This window comes from Acinonyx jubatus, chromosome C2, assembly GCF_027475565.1.
Source record: "Acinonyx jubatus isolate Ajub_Pintada_27869175 chromosome C2, VMU_Ajub_asm_v1.0, whole genome shotgun sequence".
Taxonomy (NCBI): Eukaryota; Metazoa; Chordata; class Mammalia; order Carnivora; family Felidae; genus Acinonyx; species Acinonyx jubatus.
This window is the reverse complement of record NC_069384.1, coordinates 66,070,111-66,094,118: the sequence shown is the minus strand read 5'-3', so window position 1 is coordinate 66,094,118 and position 24,008 is coordinate 66,070,111. Positions and strand designations below refer to the sequence as shown.

Here is a 24,008-nt window from a genome sequence, read left to right as displayed (position 1 = left end):
TTGAGAAGCATCAGTAGATAGAAAAATACTCTGATTCTTACTTTAGAAAACTTTTTCTTTACTCTTTGGTAAGAGCATTGGCTTCTTTGGTAAGAAGCCTCCATTTTTAGTTCTTTGTGCAAATGTGCATATCATGGAACCAGGAACATTGGAAATAATTTCAGGAGATTAACTCTTTCTAGTCAGTTTAGCAAATAAGTTTGGCTCTCTTACTCTTGCCAAGGGTAGAAACAAAAACATTATCTTGGGAGAAATGCAGTTTATTGTAATATATACTATTCACAAGATTGCCAGTTTTTCTGCCCTCTGTGTAGACAAAGATAGTGGTCTAGTGCTGAAGTAGAAAAGTGGGAAGTACTTTTATGCCTTTCATTGTTGGCCTGAGAGTGCTGCTTTGGAGACTGGATCTTGAAGAATTGCTTGGGTAGAACCTCTGAATTTGCCTAGAAAAATTCCATGTGATTTTAGGTGATGATGCTAATCCAATCGTTTAGCTGGTGAATTAATGTCTTAGTTTTCTTGTTTTTTCTTCCAGATGTTTTCTGTAAAGTGGAAATGCCCTCTCAGTACTGCTTGGCCTTGTTAGAACTAAATGGAATTGGATTTAGTACTGCAGAATGTGAAAGTCAGAAACACATAATGCAAGCCAAGCTGGATGCGATTGAGACTCAGGCCTATCAACTAGCCGGGCACAGTTTTTCCTTCACCAGTGCAGATGATATTGCTGAGGTTGTATCATGGGAATGCAGAATTTTAGAATTAAAAATGATGTGTGTGTTTGTGTATGTGTGTGTATTTCCTAAATGTGTTTGCCTAAATGACAAAGATCAATTTTAAAAATTTTAGTTATTGGAGAACTTTGGAAATAGAGTATTCTAGTGTCTAATTTATAAATTATATCTGTATTTATGAGTTTGGAAGGTAGTAAAGAAACCTAGAATGTATGCTCCATGAGATTTACCTAGAACAGAGGAGGTACTCAGTAAATATTTATTGAACAAAAGATCTATAGTGATGTTACATAACAGTGTAGTTGTTTCTCCATGAAGTTAGACATTTCATGAAGTCTCACTCCTTCCTTCTCCCCAATTTTTTTTTGGAGAACAAAATTAGATATTTTTCTCAGTTGTTAACGAAAAAGGGTATTTTGTGACTATTTGCTTTTTTTAAACCTACATAAGATTTTTATAAACTTACATACGTTTTGACACAGTTTATCCTTTTTTTTTTATTTTCAAAGTTTGACATTCTATTCTTTGGTCTCCCCACACTCCACAAAGGGTGGTTGGGTTGTTGTAGAGGGGTTACAAGTACCGGGTGGGTGCTTATACTCGATAGCATTGAGGTTCAGGTGTCTTACAGATGCAATTCAGTAATACAGCATATTGTAAAGATCACAGGCTTTCAAGCCAGTCTTCTTGAATTTGAATCCTGTCTCCTCCACTTAGTAATTAACTCTGAACCTTGGGCCAATACATTAACTCTTTATATCTCAATTTCTACATCAGTAAAATGGGTTATGATAGAAATACCTCACAGAGTTGTTGTGAGGAGTAAATGATGAATGTAAAACACTTAGACTAGTGCTCATCTCATAGTAAACATTCAATAAATGTTATATATACTCATATAAATGCCCCCTTTTTAAGCCACAGGGTTATGTTTTTAAAATAAGAGGAATTTTGCAGGGCGCCTGGGTGGCGCAGTCGGTTAAGCGTCCGACTTCAGCCTGGTCACGATCTCACGGTCCGTGAGTTCGAGCTCTCTGCTGGCTCAGAGCCTGGAGCCTGTTTCCGATTCGGTGTCTCCCTCTCTCTCTGCCCCTCCCCCGTTCATGCTCTGTCTCTCTCTGTCCCAAAAATAAATAAACGTTGAAAAAAAAAATAAATAAAATAAGAGGAATTTTGTTTCTCCTAACCACAGGGTACATTTGTATTGAATTAGTGGTGACTTTTTTGTTTATTTTTTTAATTTTTTTCTTTTGAGTTTTTTTTTTAATGTTTATTTATTTTTGAGAGAGAGAGACAGAGACAAAGTGTGAGCAGGGGAAGGGCAGAGAGAGAGGGAGACACAGAATCTGAGCTGTCAGCACAGAGCCTGACACAGGGCTCAAACTCATGAGCTATGATATCATGACATGAGCCAAAGTTGGCTGCCCAATGGACTGAGCCACCCAGGCACCCCTCTTTTGAGTTCTTTAGCTTACAACTCCCAAACTGACTGCACATAAAATTACATAGAAGACTTATCAAAAACATAGGATCTCTGGATTTCAGCATAAGTAGGCTTGGGGCAAAGACAGGAATCTGTGCCCTTGTGATTCAGATGGGTACTAAGGCCATAGGCCTAGACTAAACTCTAGGCCAGAATAAAAGACCTTTGATGTTAATGGCTTGTTCTTAGGTCTTCATGTTAAAATGGAAATTATATTTAAGGTAATCTGACAGTTTCACACATTGACTGTTTAATCCTTAGTGATCTGAAGTTGAATCTTTGACCTGGGAAGGATATTACTAATCATCTAGAGCTGCACTGTCCAATACAGGAGCCACTAGCCACTTGTGGCTATTTATATTTAATTTAATTAAAATTAAATAAAATATATTAATTCAGTTCCTTACTTGTGCTAGACACGTTTCAAATGTTCTATAGCCACATGTGGCAAGTGACTACCATAATGGGGAATGCAAATATAGAACATTTTCATTATTGCAAAAAAGTTCTTTTGGATGGCACTGGCGTAGAGTGGGGATCAGCAAACTACGTCTTGTGGGCTAGATCTGGTCTGCCACCTGCTTTTGTAAATAAAATTTTATTGGAGCACAGCCACACCTGTTGTTCATTTACTTATTGTCTTTGGCTGCTTTTGGTCTATAATGTCACAATTGAAAAGTTGTGACAGATAGTAAAATCTGCAAAGCTGAAAATATCTGTTTTCTGGCCCATTTTTGGAAATGGTTGTTGATTCCTAGTCTAGAGGGAAGCATGGGTTAGAGGAAAGAAAAAGGACTTTGGAGTCAGAGGACTATGGGTTCTAATTCTTAATTTTTTGCTTTTTGGCCATGTAATGTTAAGCAAGTTTCTCCAACTGTTTAAACTTTTCAAATGTGTCACAGAATTGTTACATATATTACATGTGATGACACGTGTTAAAGCATCTAGCATAATGGCCGACACAAAGTAAGTCCTCAATAAATATTAGTGCCTCTTGCTCTCATCTAGTTCAACTACCTCATTTCACAGATATATTCATTGAGACGTGGAGAGGTAATTTATGAAGTTTCCGCACTCAATTCTGAGGGTTTCACCAAAAACAGAAATGCAAGATGAAGAACCTTTAAAAACGTAACTTGAGATCTTTGAATTGTTTTAATTATGGTAGGTCTTTCCTCCTGGAATTGTTGATTTATTGCCACTTTAAATTAAGAAAAAAAAATCCCTGCCCTGTATAGGTCTAGTTTCTTCAGTGGGTGCTTATGAGCCACTCTAGCTATCATTATTGCTACGTTGGGTTAGCCACCTTCTCCTGACTTTTGTGCCCAAGGATTCTGAGTCTAGCCTTATGGTGGTGGAAGTAGTTGACTTTTTGGATCCCTTTCTACCTTAGTGTTCTCTGATTTTTGTGATCATATAATAGCCACAGAGCCTCCCATATTGACCCTCTATGAGGCCTAAATGGTTGAGTAGCCACGTTGGTTACCACATTAAGGGGTATTTAGGAGAGTTCACAGTTGTCAGAGCAATTGCTAGTCTCAATGTCAATAGCTTATTTATCACTTGTTCAGCACAGAGTATACATTCCCGTGTTCTTGACTGTTTAAAAGCCTGGCATTGGTATTAATCTGATAGTGCCTAAATTAGGGTATAGACATACTTGACGTACAGATTTTTATTGCCATTATTTATTAAATGTGATAATTTAAGATGTTATAAGAAAATCTCCAAAGCCATACTGAATTATATAGATTTTCTTAAATAACTTTAAAAAATGTTTGTGAATGTCAATGCTTGTGATTTAATTCTTGACTAAAGAAGCATTAATTTCTTGCAGGTTTTATTTTTGGAATTAAAATTGCCACCAAATGGAGAGAGAAAAAATCAAGGCAGCAAGAAGACTTTGGGTTCTACTAGAAGAGTGAATGACAATGGACGCAAGCTGAGGCTGGGAAAACAGCTCAGCACCAGTAAGGTGCTCTATGGGGCAGTCACAGGGCAGAAATTGAATTACTTTTAGCATTTTAGTGTCTTGAAAGAATGCTGACGAAAGCAAGATCCAGCATAGCCCAATATTTGAACTTATCCAGATAAAAACAATTTGGTTTGTGGTTCAACTGCCTGCAAAAACTGGAGACATTCCATCATGGAAAATCTGGACCATAATCTGATTTAGCAGTTGTGTCCTTCCTATCATTAAAACAGTATAATGGTTTATAAACTTAGATCTATAGACATTATTTAGTCATTGACATCCACTACTCTTGGACTTCTAGTGTAACATAATTTATATAGTTATAGGTATATGAACAAAGGTGTGGAAGAATTAAAAAAAAAAGTCCAGCCATTACAAATAAAACAGTTTAGAGGCAATTTTAGGGCAAAATAGTAAGTTTTCCATGAACTTCTTTTAAGAATCTAATCTACTAAGTTCTTTTTTTTTTTTTAAGTTTACTTATTTATTTTGAAAGAGAGAGTGAATGTGAGAGGGGCAGAGAGAGGGGGAAAGAGAAATGATCCAAAGCAGTCTCCACGCTGTCAGCGCAGAACCCACTGCAGGGCTGGATGGAACTCATGAACCGTGAGATCATGACGTGAGCCAAAACCAAGAGTCGGATAACCAGCTGAGCCACCCAGAGACCCCTCTACTCTACTAATTTCAAAGTAAAAGTACAAATCACAATCCATGGAAACTTTATGTTTAAGAGAGAAGAGAAAAGGCTTAATTTTACAGTTTTGCTGAACAAATTTTCAATGGAATAATAAGGGGTAGGAAATACAGCCACAACAGCCAAGGAGAAAGAAGTCCCCAGTTGCCATTCTGTAGAATTTTGACCCTAATATCATTAACTATGACTAACCTGCCCTAGGGAAGTTTCCACTGTTTCATTCTGTAACAAAACTTTTTGTTTTATCTCACTGGCCCTCTAACCTTCCAAGTTCCTATTTCTTAGCAGTTTACCAAAATTCTGTAGCATGGAAAATTCACAGTTTTGAAGATAAATGTCTTCTAACTTTCTTGACATGGAAACCATGAAAGTATTAGGGCAAAAGGAAAACAAAACAAAACAAAACATAAGAAACTTCCAATCACATGAAGAATAGAGAAGGAAAATACAGAGAAAGGATTCTTGGGGTGGGGCGAGGGAAGGCAGTTCTAGTACCTTGCTAAGTTGACATCTCATTGATTTTATTTTTAAGGTAGATCTAAATTGATATTACTCAGCATTGACATATTTGCATTTTATAATCTATAGTTGTTATAGTTTTATCACAGTGATTGTCAAAAAAACCCAAACAGTTAATTTTGAGTTGTAGATACAGGAGTTAACAAAATTAATTTTGAGATTTAAGAAAGTCTAGTTTGCTATGGAATTTGGAGAAGAATCTGATCTTACCTTTTTATATTTCTTTGGCAGGATGTTTTAAATAAATTAAAGGCATTGCATCCTTTACCAGGCTTGATATTAGAATGGAGAAGAATCACTAATGCTATTACCAAAGTGGTCTTTCCTCTACAGCGGGAAAAGCGTCTAAATCCTTTTCTTGGAATGGAAAGAATCTATCCTGTATCACAATCACACACTGCTACAGGTAATGAGAAATCTTAATTGTAGATAATAGCCAATTTTGAAAGAAAAACTTTTCATATATAATATTTGCTTATGATGACCAAGGAATTCAAGTGTTGATTATTAGATACTGTGAAGTTTCATAAACATTTATGAAACACATACTACACCAAAGCATGGATGGATACTAGCTACAGAGATGAGATGTAGTAAGATATAGTTCCTACTTTCAAGTACTATATAGAGTAACTGGGATGTCTGAGACTGTGCTTTGGATTAATATTTATTTGAGCCAGTGATCTTATCTAATTTCAGTCCTAGCCCTCTCCTGAACCTCTTAAGATTCTCTCCAAGTTGAATCTAAATAGTGCTGTGGAACATCTGTATAATAAATGAGTGTCTTATTTTACTGAATCAGAAAAGAGCTGTGGAGTACTTTGAGTGTCTTGTATGACTCTTGGGATAGGTAAGGAAAAAAGCATTCTTAGGCTAAGCCGTACAAAACTAAATATTTGCCAAATGCAAAGTGCACTGGAAGAAAGGGCAGGATTAATTCTTTCATTGGGGAGATAGTTTAGATTGGTGGTATAGAATTGGACTTTAATATCTAATTTAATATCTAATTTTTACATGGTTTGAATTCTGGTGCTGTGAAACTTTAGACAAGGTAGCTTGGTGCCCACGTGTCCTCATGTGTAAAACACAGTGTTAATAGTCTACTTCACCAGGTCATTCTGAGAATTAAGTAGGTTAATACATTTAAAGTGTTTAGTTCATGGCACTTTGTGCATGGCTAGTTATCAGTTGTTGCTGTTATTACAGATGGAGGCACCATGAGGAACTGCTCTTCTCTTTGCTTGCTTATTCTCTGTTCTAAATAAATTCTTTTCCCTTCTCCCCTATTTAGCTAACATCTGCCTTCATCCTAGCCATTTCTTGCCCTACCGGTATTTAAATTTCATTTTGAGACATATGCTAAGACATATCAACATATCAAAACCAATGTAGAGTTTTAAAGGTGTTGCATTTATTCATTGCATATAAAGCAGAAAGTAATCAATTCCTTTTGGTTTTCAGTCGGTTTGTATGGGTATTGTATGGAAACCAATTTGACAATAAATTATATTTAATTAATAAAAATAAATAAATAAGTGAATAAAGACTATTTTAGAAATACAAGCTTACCTAAGCATAGCAAAGCCATTTAATTATTAGAATTCATCTCCATGAAGCCAGATTCATGTTTTGTAATTTATTTTTGCCATCTTGTTTGTCTGCCAGTGTTAACCTCATTAATTCAAATAATAGACCTGAATAGTAAGTGCCATTATAGAAAAGAAGACAGTGTGCTGAGGCAGCAAGAGACTTAGATTCCTTCTTCTGGTTTTGGCTGGTTTTGTAACATTGAACAGGCCATTTAATGATAATAAGTACATTAATATCTACCATTAATTGAACACTAATTTTTGCTAAAAGGTAAATAACAAGGACATTTATCAGGGATTTATTCAGTAAAAGAATATCTGAGGTACTTAAAATGCCTGACTCATCAAAAGAAGATGAAATTATATATAGTAGCTAGTAGACAGCCAGTTACAAAGAAGAGTACATTTTAAAACAGAAGATTTTGTATCACTATATATGTATTATAAAAACTACAATAACACAATCAGTTACCCAGACTTTTTTTGAACTATGCTTATGTGTTTTAGAAAAATTCAATCAATAAGTAAACAAGTGTAAAATATATTTTGGGAAATAAAGGCTATAAACATTAAAACAAATTGCTTTCTCTTTCCTAGAAAATTCAGTAACCACCTGATTCTAGTCTCCAACCTTATCAATGCTACCGTTGATTCTCTTAATGATTAAGGATGGTGATGAAGAAAAGCAGCCAGCTGATGTCTAGAAAGTGATTTTCCAGCCACCGCTTCTCACTCCTGCATTTTCTACATTAGCTAACTCCTTGGGCCCCAGTTGTCCCTCTTCAGCATTCAGTTGCTCTTCTGCTTCAGATTCTGTTTTGTGCATTCCTGGGTTTTGAAGGCTTTGACAGTCATTTCTCCTAGGGTCCATTTGATTAGTCCATTTGATTACTCATTAATACCACCACTAACATTGTATAGTGCTGACACCTGGTATTCACTTTAGCGTAGGAATAGTTCAACTTATCAAATTATGGCTTATCATAGGATTGATTGTTTTCTAGAGAGCTAGGTTAATGTAACATATTCTATTGTTGACTCATATATTCACTTACATTGGGATTGGTCTTGTACTTATTTTTATCATTGTCAGACACATGAACATAATGAAAAATATTTAAATACAAATTTATTTTAGCGTAGCAATAATAGAACATGCATTTTAAAGATAATTCAGAAATGCCATTACTGTGAAATAAATGTCAGATCCCTCCTACTCCTCTCAATTTTATGTCTTCATTCTGCTTGATTTTAGGACGAATAACCTTTACAGAACCAAATATTCAGAACGTGCCAAGAGATTTTGAGATCGAAATGCCAACACTAGTAGGGGAAAGCCCACCTTCTCAAGCCCTAGGCAAAGGCCTACTTCCCACACACAGGTAGACGTTATTTCTCTGTATTTGTGTTAATATACTTTTGTGAGTATGAATGGTTCAAAAACAGCCATTTGGACAAAATAATGAAATTAGTTATTTTATTGGACAAAATAATGAAATGATGAATTTTTTGTTCTGGGCATACATATTTCTTTTTTTTTTTTTTTTTTTAGTTTATTTATTTTGAGGGAGAGAGAGTGTGCGTGTGCACAGGGAGGGACAGAGAAAGAGGAAGAGAGAGAATCCCAAGCAGGCAGAGCCCTTAGTGGGGGCTCAAACTCACAACCCCTGAAATTATGACTTAAGCTGAAATCAAGAGTTGGTGGCTTAATCGACTAAGCCACCCAGGCACCCTTGGGCATATATATTTCTATTCTAGGTGCTATCCGTTTAACATCCTGAGTCTGTCTATAAAGATGCTCGTTGATGGTGAAAGGCTGAAAACCTAGGCCACTAATTAAATCAATCAGCATGATGTGCTTTATTAACTCAGTCGCTAAAGGGAAGAGTTTTTTAATTGTGTCAGGAACATCCCCTCCTGCCCTCGCCATATACACCTGATGGAAAGAAACAGCATAGATAATTACATATGGTCAAAAGGATTTGTTGATTTGAGCTAAATATCAGTAATTGTTTCAGAAGCAGTTTGTGGCAGAAGCTGTTACAGAAATGTCTTACTTCCTGTTTAATTGAATATTTGCTAAAAAAGAAAATCTAGTAGCTTTGTTAAGCTTTAAAGTGAGTTTCAAATGATAAGATTTTTAAGTTTCTTAGATAGAACTATTGACTTTACTGAAAAATGAGACCTTTTTCATATATTTGAGACTGCTTCATGTCCAGCTGCTGATGTTGTTTTCATGACAGAGGAAGAAAGAAGACGAGTTGCAGCCTGAACTCTGGACACCAGGCACAGATGGAGGAGAGAGCCTCAGACAGAGGAATGCCCTTTTCAGTCAGCATGCGACATGCCTTTGTACCTTTCCCAGGTAAGGTGGCTGATGGTTTTCTGAACTTCTCATTGCTGTGGGAATGGTTTTCAAAGCACTGATATAAGCCTGCATTATGAATAAGACTCAGAAGGATGCATTGGTTGCTCCCCCTTTACTCTCTTCAATGTAGCCTGTTTTTCCCCTTTGTGTTGCAAGGTTGTCAGTCATCATTGTCTTCATGATCTGCTCTGTGGGAAGCTTCTGTGGTGTAAGCTTATCGGCAGCAGTCTGCTGAAACCATGTTTTCCAAGGTCATTGTAGACCTTTTGGCAAAGTCCAGCAGATACCATTAGTCCTTGTCCTCTTTGACTTCTGTACAGCTTTTGTACTGTTCATTAACCCTTACTTTCCTCAATTTCTGTCCTCCCTTGATCTCAAAGGGCACATTTTTTTTTTTTTTTTTGTCTTTCTGACTTGCTTTGCTATTCTGTTTCTCCTCCTCTTCTCCACACCACTGCTTCCTAGTGCAGGGGCTAGTCCCCAAGGCTGTCCTCCCAGTGCCTGACCTCTCCTCAGTACTCTAGTCATATACTTTTCATAAAAGGTTTAACTCTGGCTGTAAACTCTAGTCATAAAACATTTGAAAGTCACGATCTAACTCCTAAACATCCCTACTATTTGTATACATATTTGCTCTTTTATCTTTTGCCAGCTGTTAGGTCTGAGTGAGTGCATTCTGAATTTATTTTAATTCTATCAGAAACTTAATGTTCTAATGGTGAATTCAGGTCTATGATAACATAACCTGCTTGGTAATTTTCAGTTTTGCTTTAAGTATGAACTATCAGCATTATATCATTGTAACCATTTTTAAGTATTTAGCTCTGTGACATTAAGTACATTTGCCTTGTTGTATAGCCATTACCACCATCCATCTCCAGAACTTTTTCATCTTCCACAACTGAAACTCTACATCTATTAAAAAATAACTCTTCCCACCACTCCCCAGCCCTGGCAGCCACCATTCTACTTTCTGTCTCTGTGAATTTGACTAGTCTAGCTATCTCACCTATGTGAAATTATACAGTATTAGTCTTTTGGTGTCTGGTTATTTCACTTAGCATAATGTCTTTAAGATTCATCCATGTTGTAGTATATGTCAGAATTTCCTTTCTTTTTAAGGCTGAATAATATTTGCATGTATATACTTCATTTTGTTTATTTGTTCATCAATTTATTCTTAGCTAAACAATAAAATTGTGTTAACATGACCTTATTTTATACTGCTTTTGTTTACATTTTTTAAGTTTATTGAAATTAAAGATATATCGATTAAATCTGAAAATTTCTGTCACATATATTTAGTGTTTAGTCCATTTACATCTAAAGTAATTATTGGTGTGGCACCTGAGTGGCTCAGTCAGTTGAGCGTCTGTCTTGATTTGGGCCCAGGTCATGATCTCAGGGACATGAGATTGAGCCCTATATCTAAGCTAAGCATTGAGCTGGTGTAAGCTTCTCTCGTTCCTACTCCCTCTTCCCCTCCCCTGCTTGTGCTCACTCACTCTCTCTAACTCTTAAAAAAAAAAAAATTGGCATATGGTTGGTTTAAGTCTACTCTCTTGTTATTTGTGTTTTATTTATCTGTTTTTTATTCTTTTTTAAAGATTTAAGTGACTACTTTTTATTCTTTTCATTTTCTCTACTGTCTTATTAACTATCCTATATATTCTAGAGTTTACAATATGCATCCCATCACAAACTATCTTCAAATAACCTTATACTACTTCATCTGTAATATAAGGAATTTTTTCCATTTCCCCTCTTTTATAATAGGTTTTATTTCTATGACATATAAATTCTACTATCTAGCTGTTATTCTTGCTTGAAACAGTCTATAATCTTCCAAAGAAATCAAATAAAAAAGCGTCTCTCCTATCTGTCCATTTTTACCATTTCTTGCACTTTTCATTTCTTGGGGTAATTCAAGGAATCTTAAAGTACTTCCTCCAGAATACTTCCTTTAAGGTTTCTTGTAGTGCAGATCTACTGACAACGACTTATCTCAGCATTCCCATGTCTCTAGGTGTCTTTATTTTATCCTCACTTTTGAAAGATAATTTATTTTATTTTATTTTTTTTAATTTTATTTGAGAGAGAGAGAGAAAGTGAGTCAGGGATAGGGGCAGAGGAAGAGAGAGAGATAATCTTAAGCAGACTCCACACTCATCACAGAGCCCGATGCAGGGTTCAATCCCACGACTCTGGGAACATGACCTGAACCAAAATCAAGAGTCCAATGCTCAGCCAACTGAGCCACCCAGGCGCCTGAATGATAATTTTATTCAACATAGATTTATTGGTTTACAGTCCTTCTCTTTCATCACTTTATATATTTCCACTAGCTTCTGGTTGCATTATTTCTGATGAGAAGTACTCCACCATTTTTCTTGCTCTTTTTCTAAGCATAATATAACTTTTCCTTGGATGCTTTTTCAATTTTATTTGTTATTCAATTTTAGCAATTTGATTTGGGCGCAAGTCTCTGGGTAGTTTTTCATGCTTTGCTTGTAAGACTTTTGAATTTGCTGAATTTCCTCAGTTGGCATCATTTTGCTTTTTTTTAATCTATGTGCTTATATTTTTCAGTAAATTTGGAACATTTTCAACCATTATTTCTTGTAATATTTTTTGTTCATATCTCTCTCTCCTTCCTTTCTATTAATCCAAATATACATATGTAATACCACTTGGTATTGCCCCACAATTCCCTGAAGCTTTCTTTTTTATTTCCCTTTCCTTTTTTTTTTCCTCTCAATCCTGTGCTACAATGCATATTTTCTATTGACTGTTTTAATGTTCATGGATCTTCTCTTCTACAGTGTCTAATTACTGTCACATCCTTCTGGTGGATTTTGCATTTCAGATATTTTTAGCTTTGGAATTTGTATTTGATTTCTTTGTCTAGTTTTTGTTACCTTATTGCATTTCATTATTTGTTACATCATTATGTTCATGTTTCTTTAAATTCCTGAACATTATCTATGGTAGCTATTTAAAATTCCATCATCTCTGTAATTTCTGGGTCATTTTGCTATTGATTAAAGACTCTCCTGGTCAGTTACATTTTCCTGGATCTTCATATGTCTGGTATTTTTTTTTTATTATTATATATTGGACATTACGGTTGCTACATTATTGACTCTTGGGATTTTGTAGTCTTCATTAATAACATTTTCTCTGGCAGACACTTAATTTACTTTCACATTCAGCTTGATCATTTTGAGATTTTTTTTAAGCTTTGTTAGCAAATGTTTAGAGTGGCCTTTACCCCAGGGCTAGATTAGTCCTGATTGTAAGGTGCTGCCTTGCTAGGGTCTGTACTTGGTGCTCAAGGGGTTAACAAGGTCTGTCCACTCAGTCTGGTCACAGCTTGAACATCTCTCAACATTCAAGAGGATGTTGTTCAAGTAGTTGTTCAGCTGACAGCTATGTGATGGTGGTTGTTTCTTCAGTAATAGTTATTCCTTTAGTATTGGTTCTTTGCCTGGTTTCCTGAACTATCTCCCTTCTTTAGTATTTGGTTAAAAGTCCAAAGGGATTACTGTGCATATTTGTGGTGCTCCTCTTATGTACAACTCCTTTCTCCAAATTTCTACAAATTCTAGCTCCCTCAGTAGGCACAAACTCTAGTCTCTGCTTCCTCATCTCAGAGAGATCATAGTGCTTTGTTTCATCTTTCCTTCCCTGCAATGCATTCTGGTAAGTTCCTCTTTTCAGAACCCTAAGACACTTGCATGACTCACCTCATCTTTTCCCTCCTCCCTACTTCTTAAGGATTGTAGTCCTGTACTAAGTCCAACATCTGAAAACACTTATTTCATATATTTTGTGAGTTTATCTTATTTATGGCAGGAAGGCCATAAAAGTTGTGGTCATTTGTTTTAAATTATTACTTATATACTTTTGAATTGTTTATTTATTTACCATAGTTCAGAAATAAAAATGTATAAAATCAAAATATATTGAGTTTTATTTCCTTCCCTGTCCTAGTTGTCCTATTGTCTGCAGCTCTTCATATAACCTCATTCATATATGTTTCTTACATGTCCTCATTGTATTTTTTATGCAGATATAAGCAAATGTGAATATATAATTCCTTCCCCTATTCTTACACAAAAACAAGGATTCCATATACACTGTTGTATGCCTTTCTTCACTTAATGTTTTTATACTGAAGAATTGTGATGATCAGTAAATAATTTTGAACATAAATCAGTTTAATCTCTGTGCAGGTAATCTGTGTAGCAGAAAACTGTGGGTTTGTTTGCTGAATCATAGAGTAAATCTGTTTAATTGGTAGGTATTGTTGAATTGCAATTTAATGGGGGAGAATAACCATTTAGTTCCCAGTAACAATATCTGAGTGTTCCTTTCTTAGCTTTGCCACAGAACGTACTGTCCGACTTCTGGATTTTTGCAATTTAAGTAGAGAAAAATTATTCCTTGCTATAGTTTTAAATTGCATTTCTTTTATTGTGAATGAAGTCAAGCATTCTTTAGTATGTTTAAGGTTCTTTTGATTATTTCTGTGAACTGCTTGTTTATATTTTGTCTTGTTCTTGATTTGTAGCATGTCTTTTTTATAATATGACAATGAATCTTTTGTGATATCAGTTGTAAATATTTTTCCTACTTTTTTTTTTACCATGATTTTTAAAAAAAGTTTATTTATTTTTGAGAGAGAGAGCATAAGCAGGGCAGGGATAGAGAGAGAGGGGACAGAAGATCTGAAACCTGTTGAGGGGCTCAAACTCATGAACCATGGTATCATGACCTGAGCCAAAGCCAGACGCTTAACTGACTGAGCCACCCAGGTGCCACTATACCACTATTTTTTAAATTTTGTTTTTGCCATGTGTGTCTAACCCAGTTATTTCTATTCCATAGGTAAACTTTCTGAATCCTCCAAGTCATAGAGGATTGTTTCCATTGAATGTTTCTCTCCAGCCCACTTAAAATGTGCACATATTACAAATCAGTTTCTTCATTCATTCATTCATTCATTCAACAACCATTTAAAGGATTTTCTATAGAATGAAAAGGAAAAATAAGTATCCCATTTCTAATGGCTCTGTGCTACGTGGGAGAGGCATGGAAGAACCATTTTAGATTGTGTATCAGGTGCTGTGGAAACACTGAAGAAAGCACTACTATAGTGGTTAAGTGGCAGAGGTCAGGGGTGGCTTTACACATAATACATATACTTGAAAGCCAAACAGAAAAATTATGATCTAAGTCACAGAACTGAATTGCATCATGTTAAAAGCAAGATTTTAACCTTTGGACACATATCTTATGGTTCTAGGTTAGAACTAAATTTCTGTCTTCCCGTTCAATTCTATAAAACCTGGATTTATCTTTGTACCAACTTTTCTAAAATAATTTCTGTTTCAGGTGGCTTAATATTAGCTGCAGATTACTCTCAACTTGAACTGAGGATCTTGGCTCATTTATCTCATGATCGGCGTCTCATTCAAGTGTTAAACACTGGAACTGATGTTTTCAGGAGTATTGCCGCTGAGTGGAAGATGATTGAGCCAGAGTCTGTTGGGGATGATCTGAGGCAACAAGCAAAGCAGGTGATTTTAGTGAGCATGTTGAACATAAATGGGAATTTTAATGATTAAAAAAATTTAAAAATTGCCTTGATCATTTGCAGTGGAGGAATGATTTCTCCATCTTGGATCTTTCAAATCACATTCACCTGAGCCTGTCTCATGGTATTCATTATACTTTCCTCAATAGAGTCAGTAAAAAGAATCAGGTAGATTTAGTCTGAGGCAACTTAGTGTGAGGAAAGCCATCTGCATTAGTGGTAGATATTGTGGTGGTGGTGGTAGTTGTTATTTATGTATATTTGTGTTTGGGGGGGTTTCTTTTAGAGAGAGAGGAATCGTGAGTGGGAGAGCAGGGTAGGGGGCAGGGAGAGAAAGAGAATCTTTTATTTTTTTTAATGTTTATTTCTTTTTGAGAGCAGAGAGAGAGAGACAGAGCATGAGCAGAGGAGGGGCAGAGAGAGAGGGAGACACAGAATCCAAAGCAGGCTCCAGGCTCTGTTAGCACAGAGCCTGATGCGGGGCTCAAACTCATGAACTGTAAGATCACGACCTGAGCCGAAGTCGGACACTCAACCAAGTGAGCCACCCAGGTGCCCCTGAGAAAGAGAACCTTAAGCAGACTCCGCACTTAGCCCAGAGCGTGATGTGGGCTCACTCCCACGACCTTGGGATCATGACTAGAGCCAAAATCAAGAGATGCTTAACCAACTGAACCACCCAGGTGTCCCTGTGTGTATGTTTTAAAAATTTCTTTGTAGTCTGTAAGCATTCATATTTTCATCTTTATTTTCACAGGTGCTTTCTAAATGTTTACTGAAAAATAAAAATTGAGCTGTAGATTATAATTAATAACATAGCTTTTTGAGGCCTTTGGTTAGCTAATCCACATGTGAAATTTTACACTGTCCTTGGACTTTTCAAGTGGGTCCGTATTAGTTCCTGGCCTGGATTAACATTGATACTTTTTTTTTTTTTTTTTTTTTTTACCTCATGGCCTGTGGGAAATCTGATGCCATTTTTGAGAGAATAGGATTGCTGGCTGAGGCAAACGAACATTACTCCCACCTTTAAGATCCTATGTGTTAGTTTTACATTTATACTTCTAGTTACTCGCAACTATAATTCTTGACTCACTCATTAGGCATGAAACACTTCCTCTCAACATTGCCTATTTAGCACCAGCACTTGTTTCTTCCACTTTAAAAAATTTTTTTTAATGTTTATTATTTGTTTTTGAGAGAGAGAGAGTGCAAGCAGGGGAGGGACAGAGAGAGACGGAGACACAGAATCTGAAGCAGGCTCCAGGCTGAGCTGTCAGCACAGAGGCTGATGTGGGGCTCAAACTCACGAACTGTGAGATCATGACCTGACCTGAAGTCGGATGCTTAACTGACTAAGCTACCCAAGTGCCCCTCTTCCACTGTTTAGAAAGCCAGCTTTGCCCTTTCTATTTAAGAATCTCTTCTGGGGTTCTGCATTCAGCAAGAATCAAACCCTAAGTAAAATAGGTAATGTTCCAGTATTTAATATTAATAATAAACCCATAAAATAGGTATTATTATTATTCCCATTTTATATAGGAGTAAACAAAGGCACCAAAAGTTAGTAATTTACTTAAAGTCATACAGCTGTAAGTGGTGGAGCCAAGATAAGTTCAGAATGCCAGAACTTAGACATTCTGTCTCCATATAAACACTCATGCACTGATGATATCTGCCTCTATTTAATAGGTTCTTACATGACTTAATGGTGTTTATGCTATGTCAGTTTTTCTTCCTAAGTCACCATGCACTGAACTCCTTGGCTCTGGCTGAGATCTCAGAAAGTGCTGTGTACTTTCTGAGTTTAAAAAAAAAAAAAAAAGTAGGAGTCACAATAAAATACAATGTAAAAACACCAAAAAGGGAAAGAAAAAAGAAGGTAAAAAAAACCTCTCTCAATTTATTTAAAAAGATAGGGGGATGCCTGAGTGACTCAGTCAGTTAAGTGTCCAACTCTTTGATTTCAGCTCAGGTCATGATCTTATAGTTCGTGAGTTTGAGCCCTGCATCAGGGCTCTGCACTGACAGTGCAAGCCTGCTTGGGATTCTCTTGCTCTCCCTCTCTCTCTGCCCCTCCCCTGTTCTCTGTCTTTCTCTCTCTCTCTCTTTCAATAAATAAATAAACATTACAGGGCACCTAGGTGGCTCAGTCAGTTAAGCGTCTGACTTCGGCTCAGGTCATGATCTCATGGTTCACGAGTTCAAGCCCTGCATTGGGCTCTGTGCTGATAGCTCAGAGCCTGTAGCCCACTTTGGATTCTGTGTCTCCCTCTCTCTCTGCCTCTTGCCTGCTTGCTCTCTCTTTCTCTCAAAAATAAATGAACATTAAAAAAATGGAAAAAACAAAAACTTCTAGCCATCCTATCACATTAAAAGTATTTTGGAATTCTGATAATCATTTTTTGCAAGTTATCTTCTAAATTATATTTAATGACATTTATATTAGCTTGCTTTATATCAGGAATTTTCCTAAACACTTATAAATAATAACTCCATAATCTTCACAATTCATGATACAGGTATTACTATCTTCATTTTATGGATGAAGAAATCAAGTTACAAGACTTTAGGTAGCTTGTGTAAATGCTGGAATTGGGATTTGAACCCAGGCAATATTCATTATTAAATTACAGTGTCCTTACTGACCTATTTAGACCATCTCCTTCCATTACTCCCAAAATTTCCTCAGGAATTCATTTAACCCAAAAGAATTCTGCAATTGTGGGATTTCAGGTGGTGGTGAAGCGGAAAGCATATTTATTTCCAGTGAAGTCTTCCCTATTTTCCAACCATGAAGCCACCACTTCCTACTCTATTAGTCCTATGCAAGGGCCAGGAGATGAATGTTTGTAATGCTTCTCTTTCTTGACTCCTGGACACTGCTTTAAGCAGAAGTTAATATGGTATTATGGGAGCAGAAAGCCGCTCTGAAGACTACTGGTTAAATAACAGGAATAAATCTTCCCTTTTAAATCACTAGTATTATTTTCTTAAAACACACACATATTCACATTTATTCATATTTCCCCCTTCCTCCCTACCCGAAAGTATTCCTAAAAGGCAGAAAAGAGAAAAGATGTTCACTGGATGTCAGGTTCTATGAATTTAACCTACCAAAAACAGATCTAATCATTTTTGACTCACTATGAAATAAAAAGTGGACCAAATTTCAAGCCTCATGAACCTTTTATATTTGCATGTTATGTAGTGATCACCTTTAATTTACTCACTGAGTGTAATGACTTCTTTTCAGATTTGCTATGGAATCATTTATGGAATGGGAGCTAAATCTTTGGGAGAGCAGATGGGCATTAAAGAAAATGATGCTGCCTGCTACATTGATTCATTCAAATCCAGATATACAGGTAGATAAACCTGGAGTGCCAATTATCTTCTAGATGCTATCCTTCAACTATCTTGCCATATTAATTGAAAAAAATTAGTGTTAGAAAATTTTCTGTTAACATTTCTATTACTCAAAAGTTTTGTTAGGTATTATTAATTAAATAACATTAACCTTATCATTACTAAGATGGGCTTTTTTTTTTTTAATAAAAGTAGGATCAGAAATGGAATAACAAAATCCAGTTGATGTATATGCTACTATGTCATTGTGAATATCTCATAAAGCCTTGGAATTGCCCTGTGCTGTAGGTTTAGATAGCTTTAATTCAAAACAGTAAACCATTGATTAAATGTACCAGACACTATGAAAGAACAATTGCTGTTATAGAGCAGTTTGAGTATTACCATTTTAAATTATCTTTTCTTTTGGCATTTATTGAAGTACAATTTACATACAGTAAAATTCATTCCTTTTAGATGTGATTTGTATGAATTCTGACAAATGCACAGAGTTATATAATCTGCATCACAACCAAGATATGGAACCATTACCCTTTCACCCCAGAAAGCTATTTCATAGTCCTTTATAGTCAACCTTGTCCTCAATCCCCAAAAAGAATTTATTCACATATGACATGATTTTGTACATAGAAAATCATATGAATTCTACAAAAACAACTACTAGAACAAATAACTAAATTTAGAAAGGTCCCATCATACAAGGTCAATTTGTAAAATTCAGTTGTATCTTTATGAGCAATAATTAGTGAATGAAGTAAAAATAAAACCATTTCAATCACATCAAAATACATGAAATAGTTGGGATAAATCTAACAGTATGTGCAAGACTTTATTGAAAACTCTGAAACAATCCTGAGAGAAATTTAAGAATACTTAGATAAATGTGAGGGTTACCATGTTAATTTATTAGAAGGTACAATATTGTTGTGATGACAGTTCTCTATAAATTGTTCTATGGATTCAATTTAGTTCCAATCAAAATTTCATTAGACTTTTGTGTAGAATTTGACAAGCTTATTCTAAATTTATCTGGAAATTCAAAGGGCCTGGAATAATGAGAAAAATCTTGGGAGGAAAAGTATAATGTTGAATACTAACACCCCCTGAGTTCAAAATTTATTATAAAACTACAATAATCAATATAGGCATAAGTGTAGACATGGCAAACAATGGGTCACAATAAAGTGTTCAGAAATAGACCTATATATATATGTGGTGATTTGATTTTCAATTAGGTTGCCATGGTAATTCAATGTAGGAAAGATGATCTTGTCAACAATTGGTTCTAGAACAACTGAATACTAGTATGGAAAAAAAGTAACTTCAACTTTTATCCCATACTTTATTCAAAAATTAGCTTGATATGGAGCATAGACTTAAAAGTAAAATCTAAAACTACAAATCTTCAGAAGGAAAAAACGGGGAAAATTCTTTGTGACACTGAGGTAGGCAAAGATTTCTTAGGTGATAATTACACTGAATTAACCATAAAAGATAAACATTGATAGATGATACCATTAAGAAAATGTAAGGCATGGTGCCTCGGTGGCTCAGTTGGTTAAGCGTCTGACTTTGGCTCAGGTCATGATCTTGTAGTTCATGGGTTCGAGCCCCATGTTGGGCTCTGTGCTGACAGCTCAGAACCTGGAGCCTGCTTCAGATTCTGTCTCTCTCTCTGTCTCTCTCTCTGCCCCTCCCCAGCTCACACTCTGTCTCTCTCTCTCAAAAATAAATAAACATTAAAAAAAATTTTTTTAAATAATAAAAGAAAATGTAAGGCAAACCACAGAAGAGAAAATATTTGCAGTTCCTATTATCCAACAAAGAACTTGCATCCATAATATGTAAAAATTCTTACAACCAATAGTGAGAAAGCAAACAATCCAATAAAATAAAGGTCAAAAGATTTGAAAAGACTTTTCTCAAAAGAAAATATATGAATGACAACATCAAATATTATTGTTATTAGTCATCAGGGAAAAGCAAATGAAAACCACAAAGAGACACCATTACAAAAACACTACAATGGCTAAAATTAAAAACACTGTATCCCTTTTACATTGCTGGTAGGATTGTCAAATGGTACAACCACTTTGGAAAACAGTATGGCTCTTTCATAGTTAAACATACAGATAATTATGTGCTCCGGCAATTCTACTATTGGGTATTTGCCCAAGAAAAATGAAAACAACAAGAGAAAGACTGCTATGTGAATGTTATAGCAGTTTTATTCCTAACAACCAAATTGTCTATGAACAGGATCATGGATAAACAAATTTTGGTATATCTCTGCAATGGAATACTATTTAGCAAAAGAAGGCAGATTCAAATGAGAACATACAGTACAATTCAATTTTTATGAATTTTTAAGAATATGAAAAACCAAGATATTGTATCATAAAGCAGATCAATGAGTTTTTTGGCTGATAATGGGGATCTAACTATAAAGGTGATATAAATGTTTCATATCTTGTAGTGTGCATTCATTTGTTAAAATACATCCAGCTGTTCACCTAAAGTGCGTTCCTTCTGGGCACATGCACTCCAATGTTTATAGCAGTGCTAGCGACAATAGCCAGTGTGGAAAGAGCCCAACTGTCCACTAACTGATGAATGGATAATGAAGATGTAGTGTGTGTATACACACACACACACACACACACACACACACACACACACACACACTGGAATATTACTTGGTGATCAAAAAGAATTTGCAACAATGTGGATGGAACTAGAGTGTATTATGCTAAGTAAAATTAGTCAGAGAAAGACAAATATCATGACTTCACTCATATGTGGAATTTAAGATACAAAACAGATGAACATATCTGGAAGAGAAGCATATCTGGAAGAGAAGCAAAAATAATATAAAAACAGGGAGAGGGACAAAACATAAGAGACTCTTAAATACAAAGAACAAACTGAGGGTTGTTGGAGGGGTTTTGGGTTGCGGGGATGTGCTAAATGGACAAGGGAATTAAGGAGGACACTTGTTGGGATGAGCACTGGGTGTTATATGTAAGTGATGAATCGCTGGATTCTACTCCTGAAATCATTGTTGCACTATATGCTGACTAACTTGGATGTAAATTAAAATAAAATAAAATGAAATAAAATTAATATACAAATTTTAAAAATTAAGTGGGTTCCTTCTACTGTATATAAACTATACCTCAAAATTGATTTTTTTAAATTTTTATTTAAATTTCAGTTGGCTAACACATAGTGTTAGATTAATTTTAGGTGTACAGTACAGTGATTCAACACTTCCATACATCACCCTGTGCTCATCATGGCAAGTGCACTCCTTAATCCCTATCACCTATTTAACCCATCCCTACATTCACCTACCCTCTGGTAACCATCAGTTTGTTCTCTATAGCTAAGTGTCTGCTTCTTGACTTGCCTCTCTCTTTTTTTCCCCTTTGCTTGTTTTTTTTTTTTTTTTATGTAGTTCTTTCCATCTCTGAATATTTGAGAGCCTCTGACAGGAGTCAGTTAAGAGAATTTGTACAGGTGCAGTGTCTTCAGTCTTATCCTTTTTTTTTGCTCTTCACTCAACAATACCATAGTAATTCTTAAAGAGGAAAAGGGGAGAGCCTACTGCTTTCTGAAATTCTTATGCTGGTGGTCAAATATCACCAACAGCTTCACTTGGCAGGATTTTATCCCTTTCTTTCACCCACAATCCCCTCAAATGTCTCTCCTGTACTAGCCACACAGCAGAAATCTTCAGATGAGGGGTTTTAGTTAGGAGACATTAATGTTAATTATTTAGGATAAGCAGAGCTGTGAGAAAGCAGAGATTGCATGTATGAATAAAGATATATCAGCACAGTCTGTATACCTGATTATGTTTTAAATAGCACGGAGAAAGGATGTTGAGGAGAGAAGACCTCTCTAGCTCAGAAATAGGAATGAACAGTTGGCCTACCTGGAGCAACAAATTCAATCTGGAGATCTGTAAGATGTAATAATGAGCCTATATAGCAGAGGATGAATCCTGGTATAGGGAATATGAATGTGTTTGAAAAGTACACCGTACATATTTTTTTTAAATTGTAAGAAGTGAGTCGTATATATTCCTAATGAAGTTTTTATTATTCTTGTATTAATTTCATTTAGGTCCTATTTTGATTGTAGCTTAGATGCTAACAAGTTGCTATTAGAATGTTTTAAGCCTGGAAGTGATAAGACCAAACAGTAAAAGAGGATTGATTAACACAACCAGAAAGAGCAGAAGAAGCTGATGAAAAGTAGCATAGAATAGTCTTAAGATCCTAGGTTTTAGTACCTGCTCTGTTCTGGAGTTTGGTTTCATATTTTTTGTTGGTGATAGAGTTAGATTATGTCATTTCTTTCTTTTTTTTTTTTTTTAGTGTTTATTTTGAGACAGTGAGCAAGCGTGGGGGAAGGGCAAAGAGAGAGGAAGAGAGGGAGAATACCAAGCAGGCTTGTGCTGTCAGCGCAGAGCCCAATGTAGGGCTCAAACTCACGAATGGTGAGCTCATGACCTGAGCTGAAATCAAGAGTCAAATCCTTAACCAACTGAGCCACCCAGGTGCCCTGATTATGTTAGTTCTTTTTTTTTTAATTTAATTTTTTATTTTTTTAAAATTTACATCCAAATTAGCATATAGTGCAACAATGATTTCAGGAGTAGATTCCTTAGTGCCCCTTACCATTTAGCCCATCCCCCCACCCAACAACTCCTCTAGTAACCCTCAGTTTGTTCTCCATAGTTAAAAGTCTCTTCTGTTTTGTCCCCCTCCCTGTTTTTTTTTTGTTTCCCTTCCCTTATGTTCATCTGTTTTGTCTCTTAAAGTCCTCATATGAGTGAAGTCATATGATTTTTGTCTTTCTCTAATTTCACTTAGCATAATACCCTGCAGTTCCATCCACATAGTTGCAAATGGCAAGATTTCATTTTTTTTGATTGCCAAGTAATACTCCATTGTATATAATACCACATTTTCTTTATCCATTAATCCATCAATGGACATTTGGGCTCTTTCCATACTTTGGCTATTATTGATAGTACTGCTATAAACATGGGGGTGCATGTGTCCCTGCAAAACTGCACACCTGTATCCCTTGGATAAATGCCTAGTAGTACAATTGCTGGGTTGTAAGGTAGTTCTATTTTTAGTTTTTTGGGGAAACCTCCATACTGTTTTCCAGAGTGGCTGCACCAGCTTGCATTCCCACCAGCAATGCAAAAGAGATCCTCTTTCTCCGCATCCTCGCCAACACCTGTTGTTGCCTGAGTTGTTAATGTTAGCCATTCTGAGAGGTGTGAGGTGGTATCTCATTGTGGTTTTGATTTGTATTTCCCTGATGATGAGTGATATTGAGCATTTTTTCATGTGTCAATTGGCCATCTGGATGTCTTCTTTGGAGAAGTGTCCATTCATGTCTTTTGCCCATTTCTTCACTGGATTATTTGTTTTTTGGGTGTTGAGTTTGATAAGTTCTTTGTAGATTTTGGATACTAACCCTTTATCTGATATGTCATTTGCAAATATCTTCTCCCATTCTGTTGGTTGTGTTTTAGTTTTGCTGATTGTTTCCTTCACTGTGCAGAAGCTTTTTATTTTGATGGGGTCCCAGTAGTTCATTTTTGCTTTTGTTTCCCTTGCCTCTGGAGACATGTTGAGTAAGAAGTTGCTGTGGCCAAG

At 35.8% G+C, this 24,008-nt stretch overlaps 1 protein-coding gene across 4 annotated transcripts in view; it reads left to right on the top strand.

Moving 5' to 3' along the window:
• The window catches only part of POLQ (DNA polymerase theta), a 117,406-nt gene that overhangs the window by 78,847 nt on the left and 14,551 nt on the right, over positions 1-24,008 (top strand). For 2 of the 4 annotated variants that reach the window (XM_027060952.2, XM_027060953.2), the window contains 7 exons: positions 536-729; positions 4,052-4,189; positions 5,634-5,808; positions 8,247-8,373; positions 9,235-9,356; positions 14,757-14,941; positions 18,215-18,326. In XM_027060952.2, coding sequence (XP_026916753.2) covers positions 536-729; positions 4,052-4,189; positions 5,634-5,808; positions 8,247-8,373; positions 9,235-9,356; positions 14,757-14,941; positions 18,215-18,326 — 1,053 coding nt within the window. Of the gene's footprint in view, positions 1-535; positions 730-4,051; positions 4,190-5,633; positions 5,809-8,246; positions 8,374-9,234; positions 9,357-13,431; positions 13,554-14,756; positions 14,942-18,214; positions 18,327-24,008 lie in introns of those variants that run through there. The other 2 variants (XM_053220923.1, XM_027060954.2) reach the window with 2 other exon arrangements.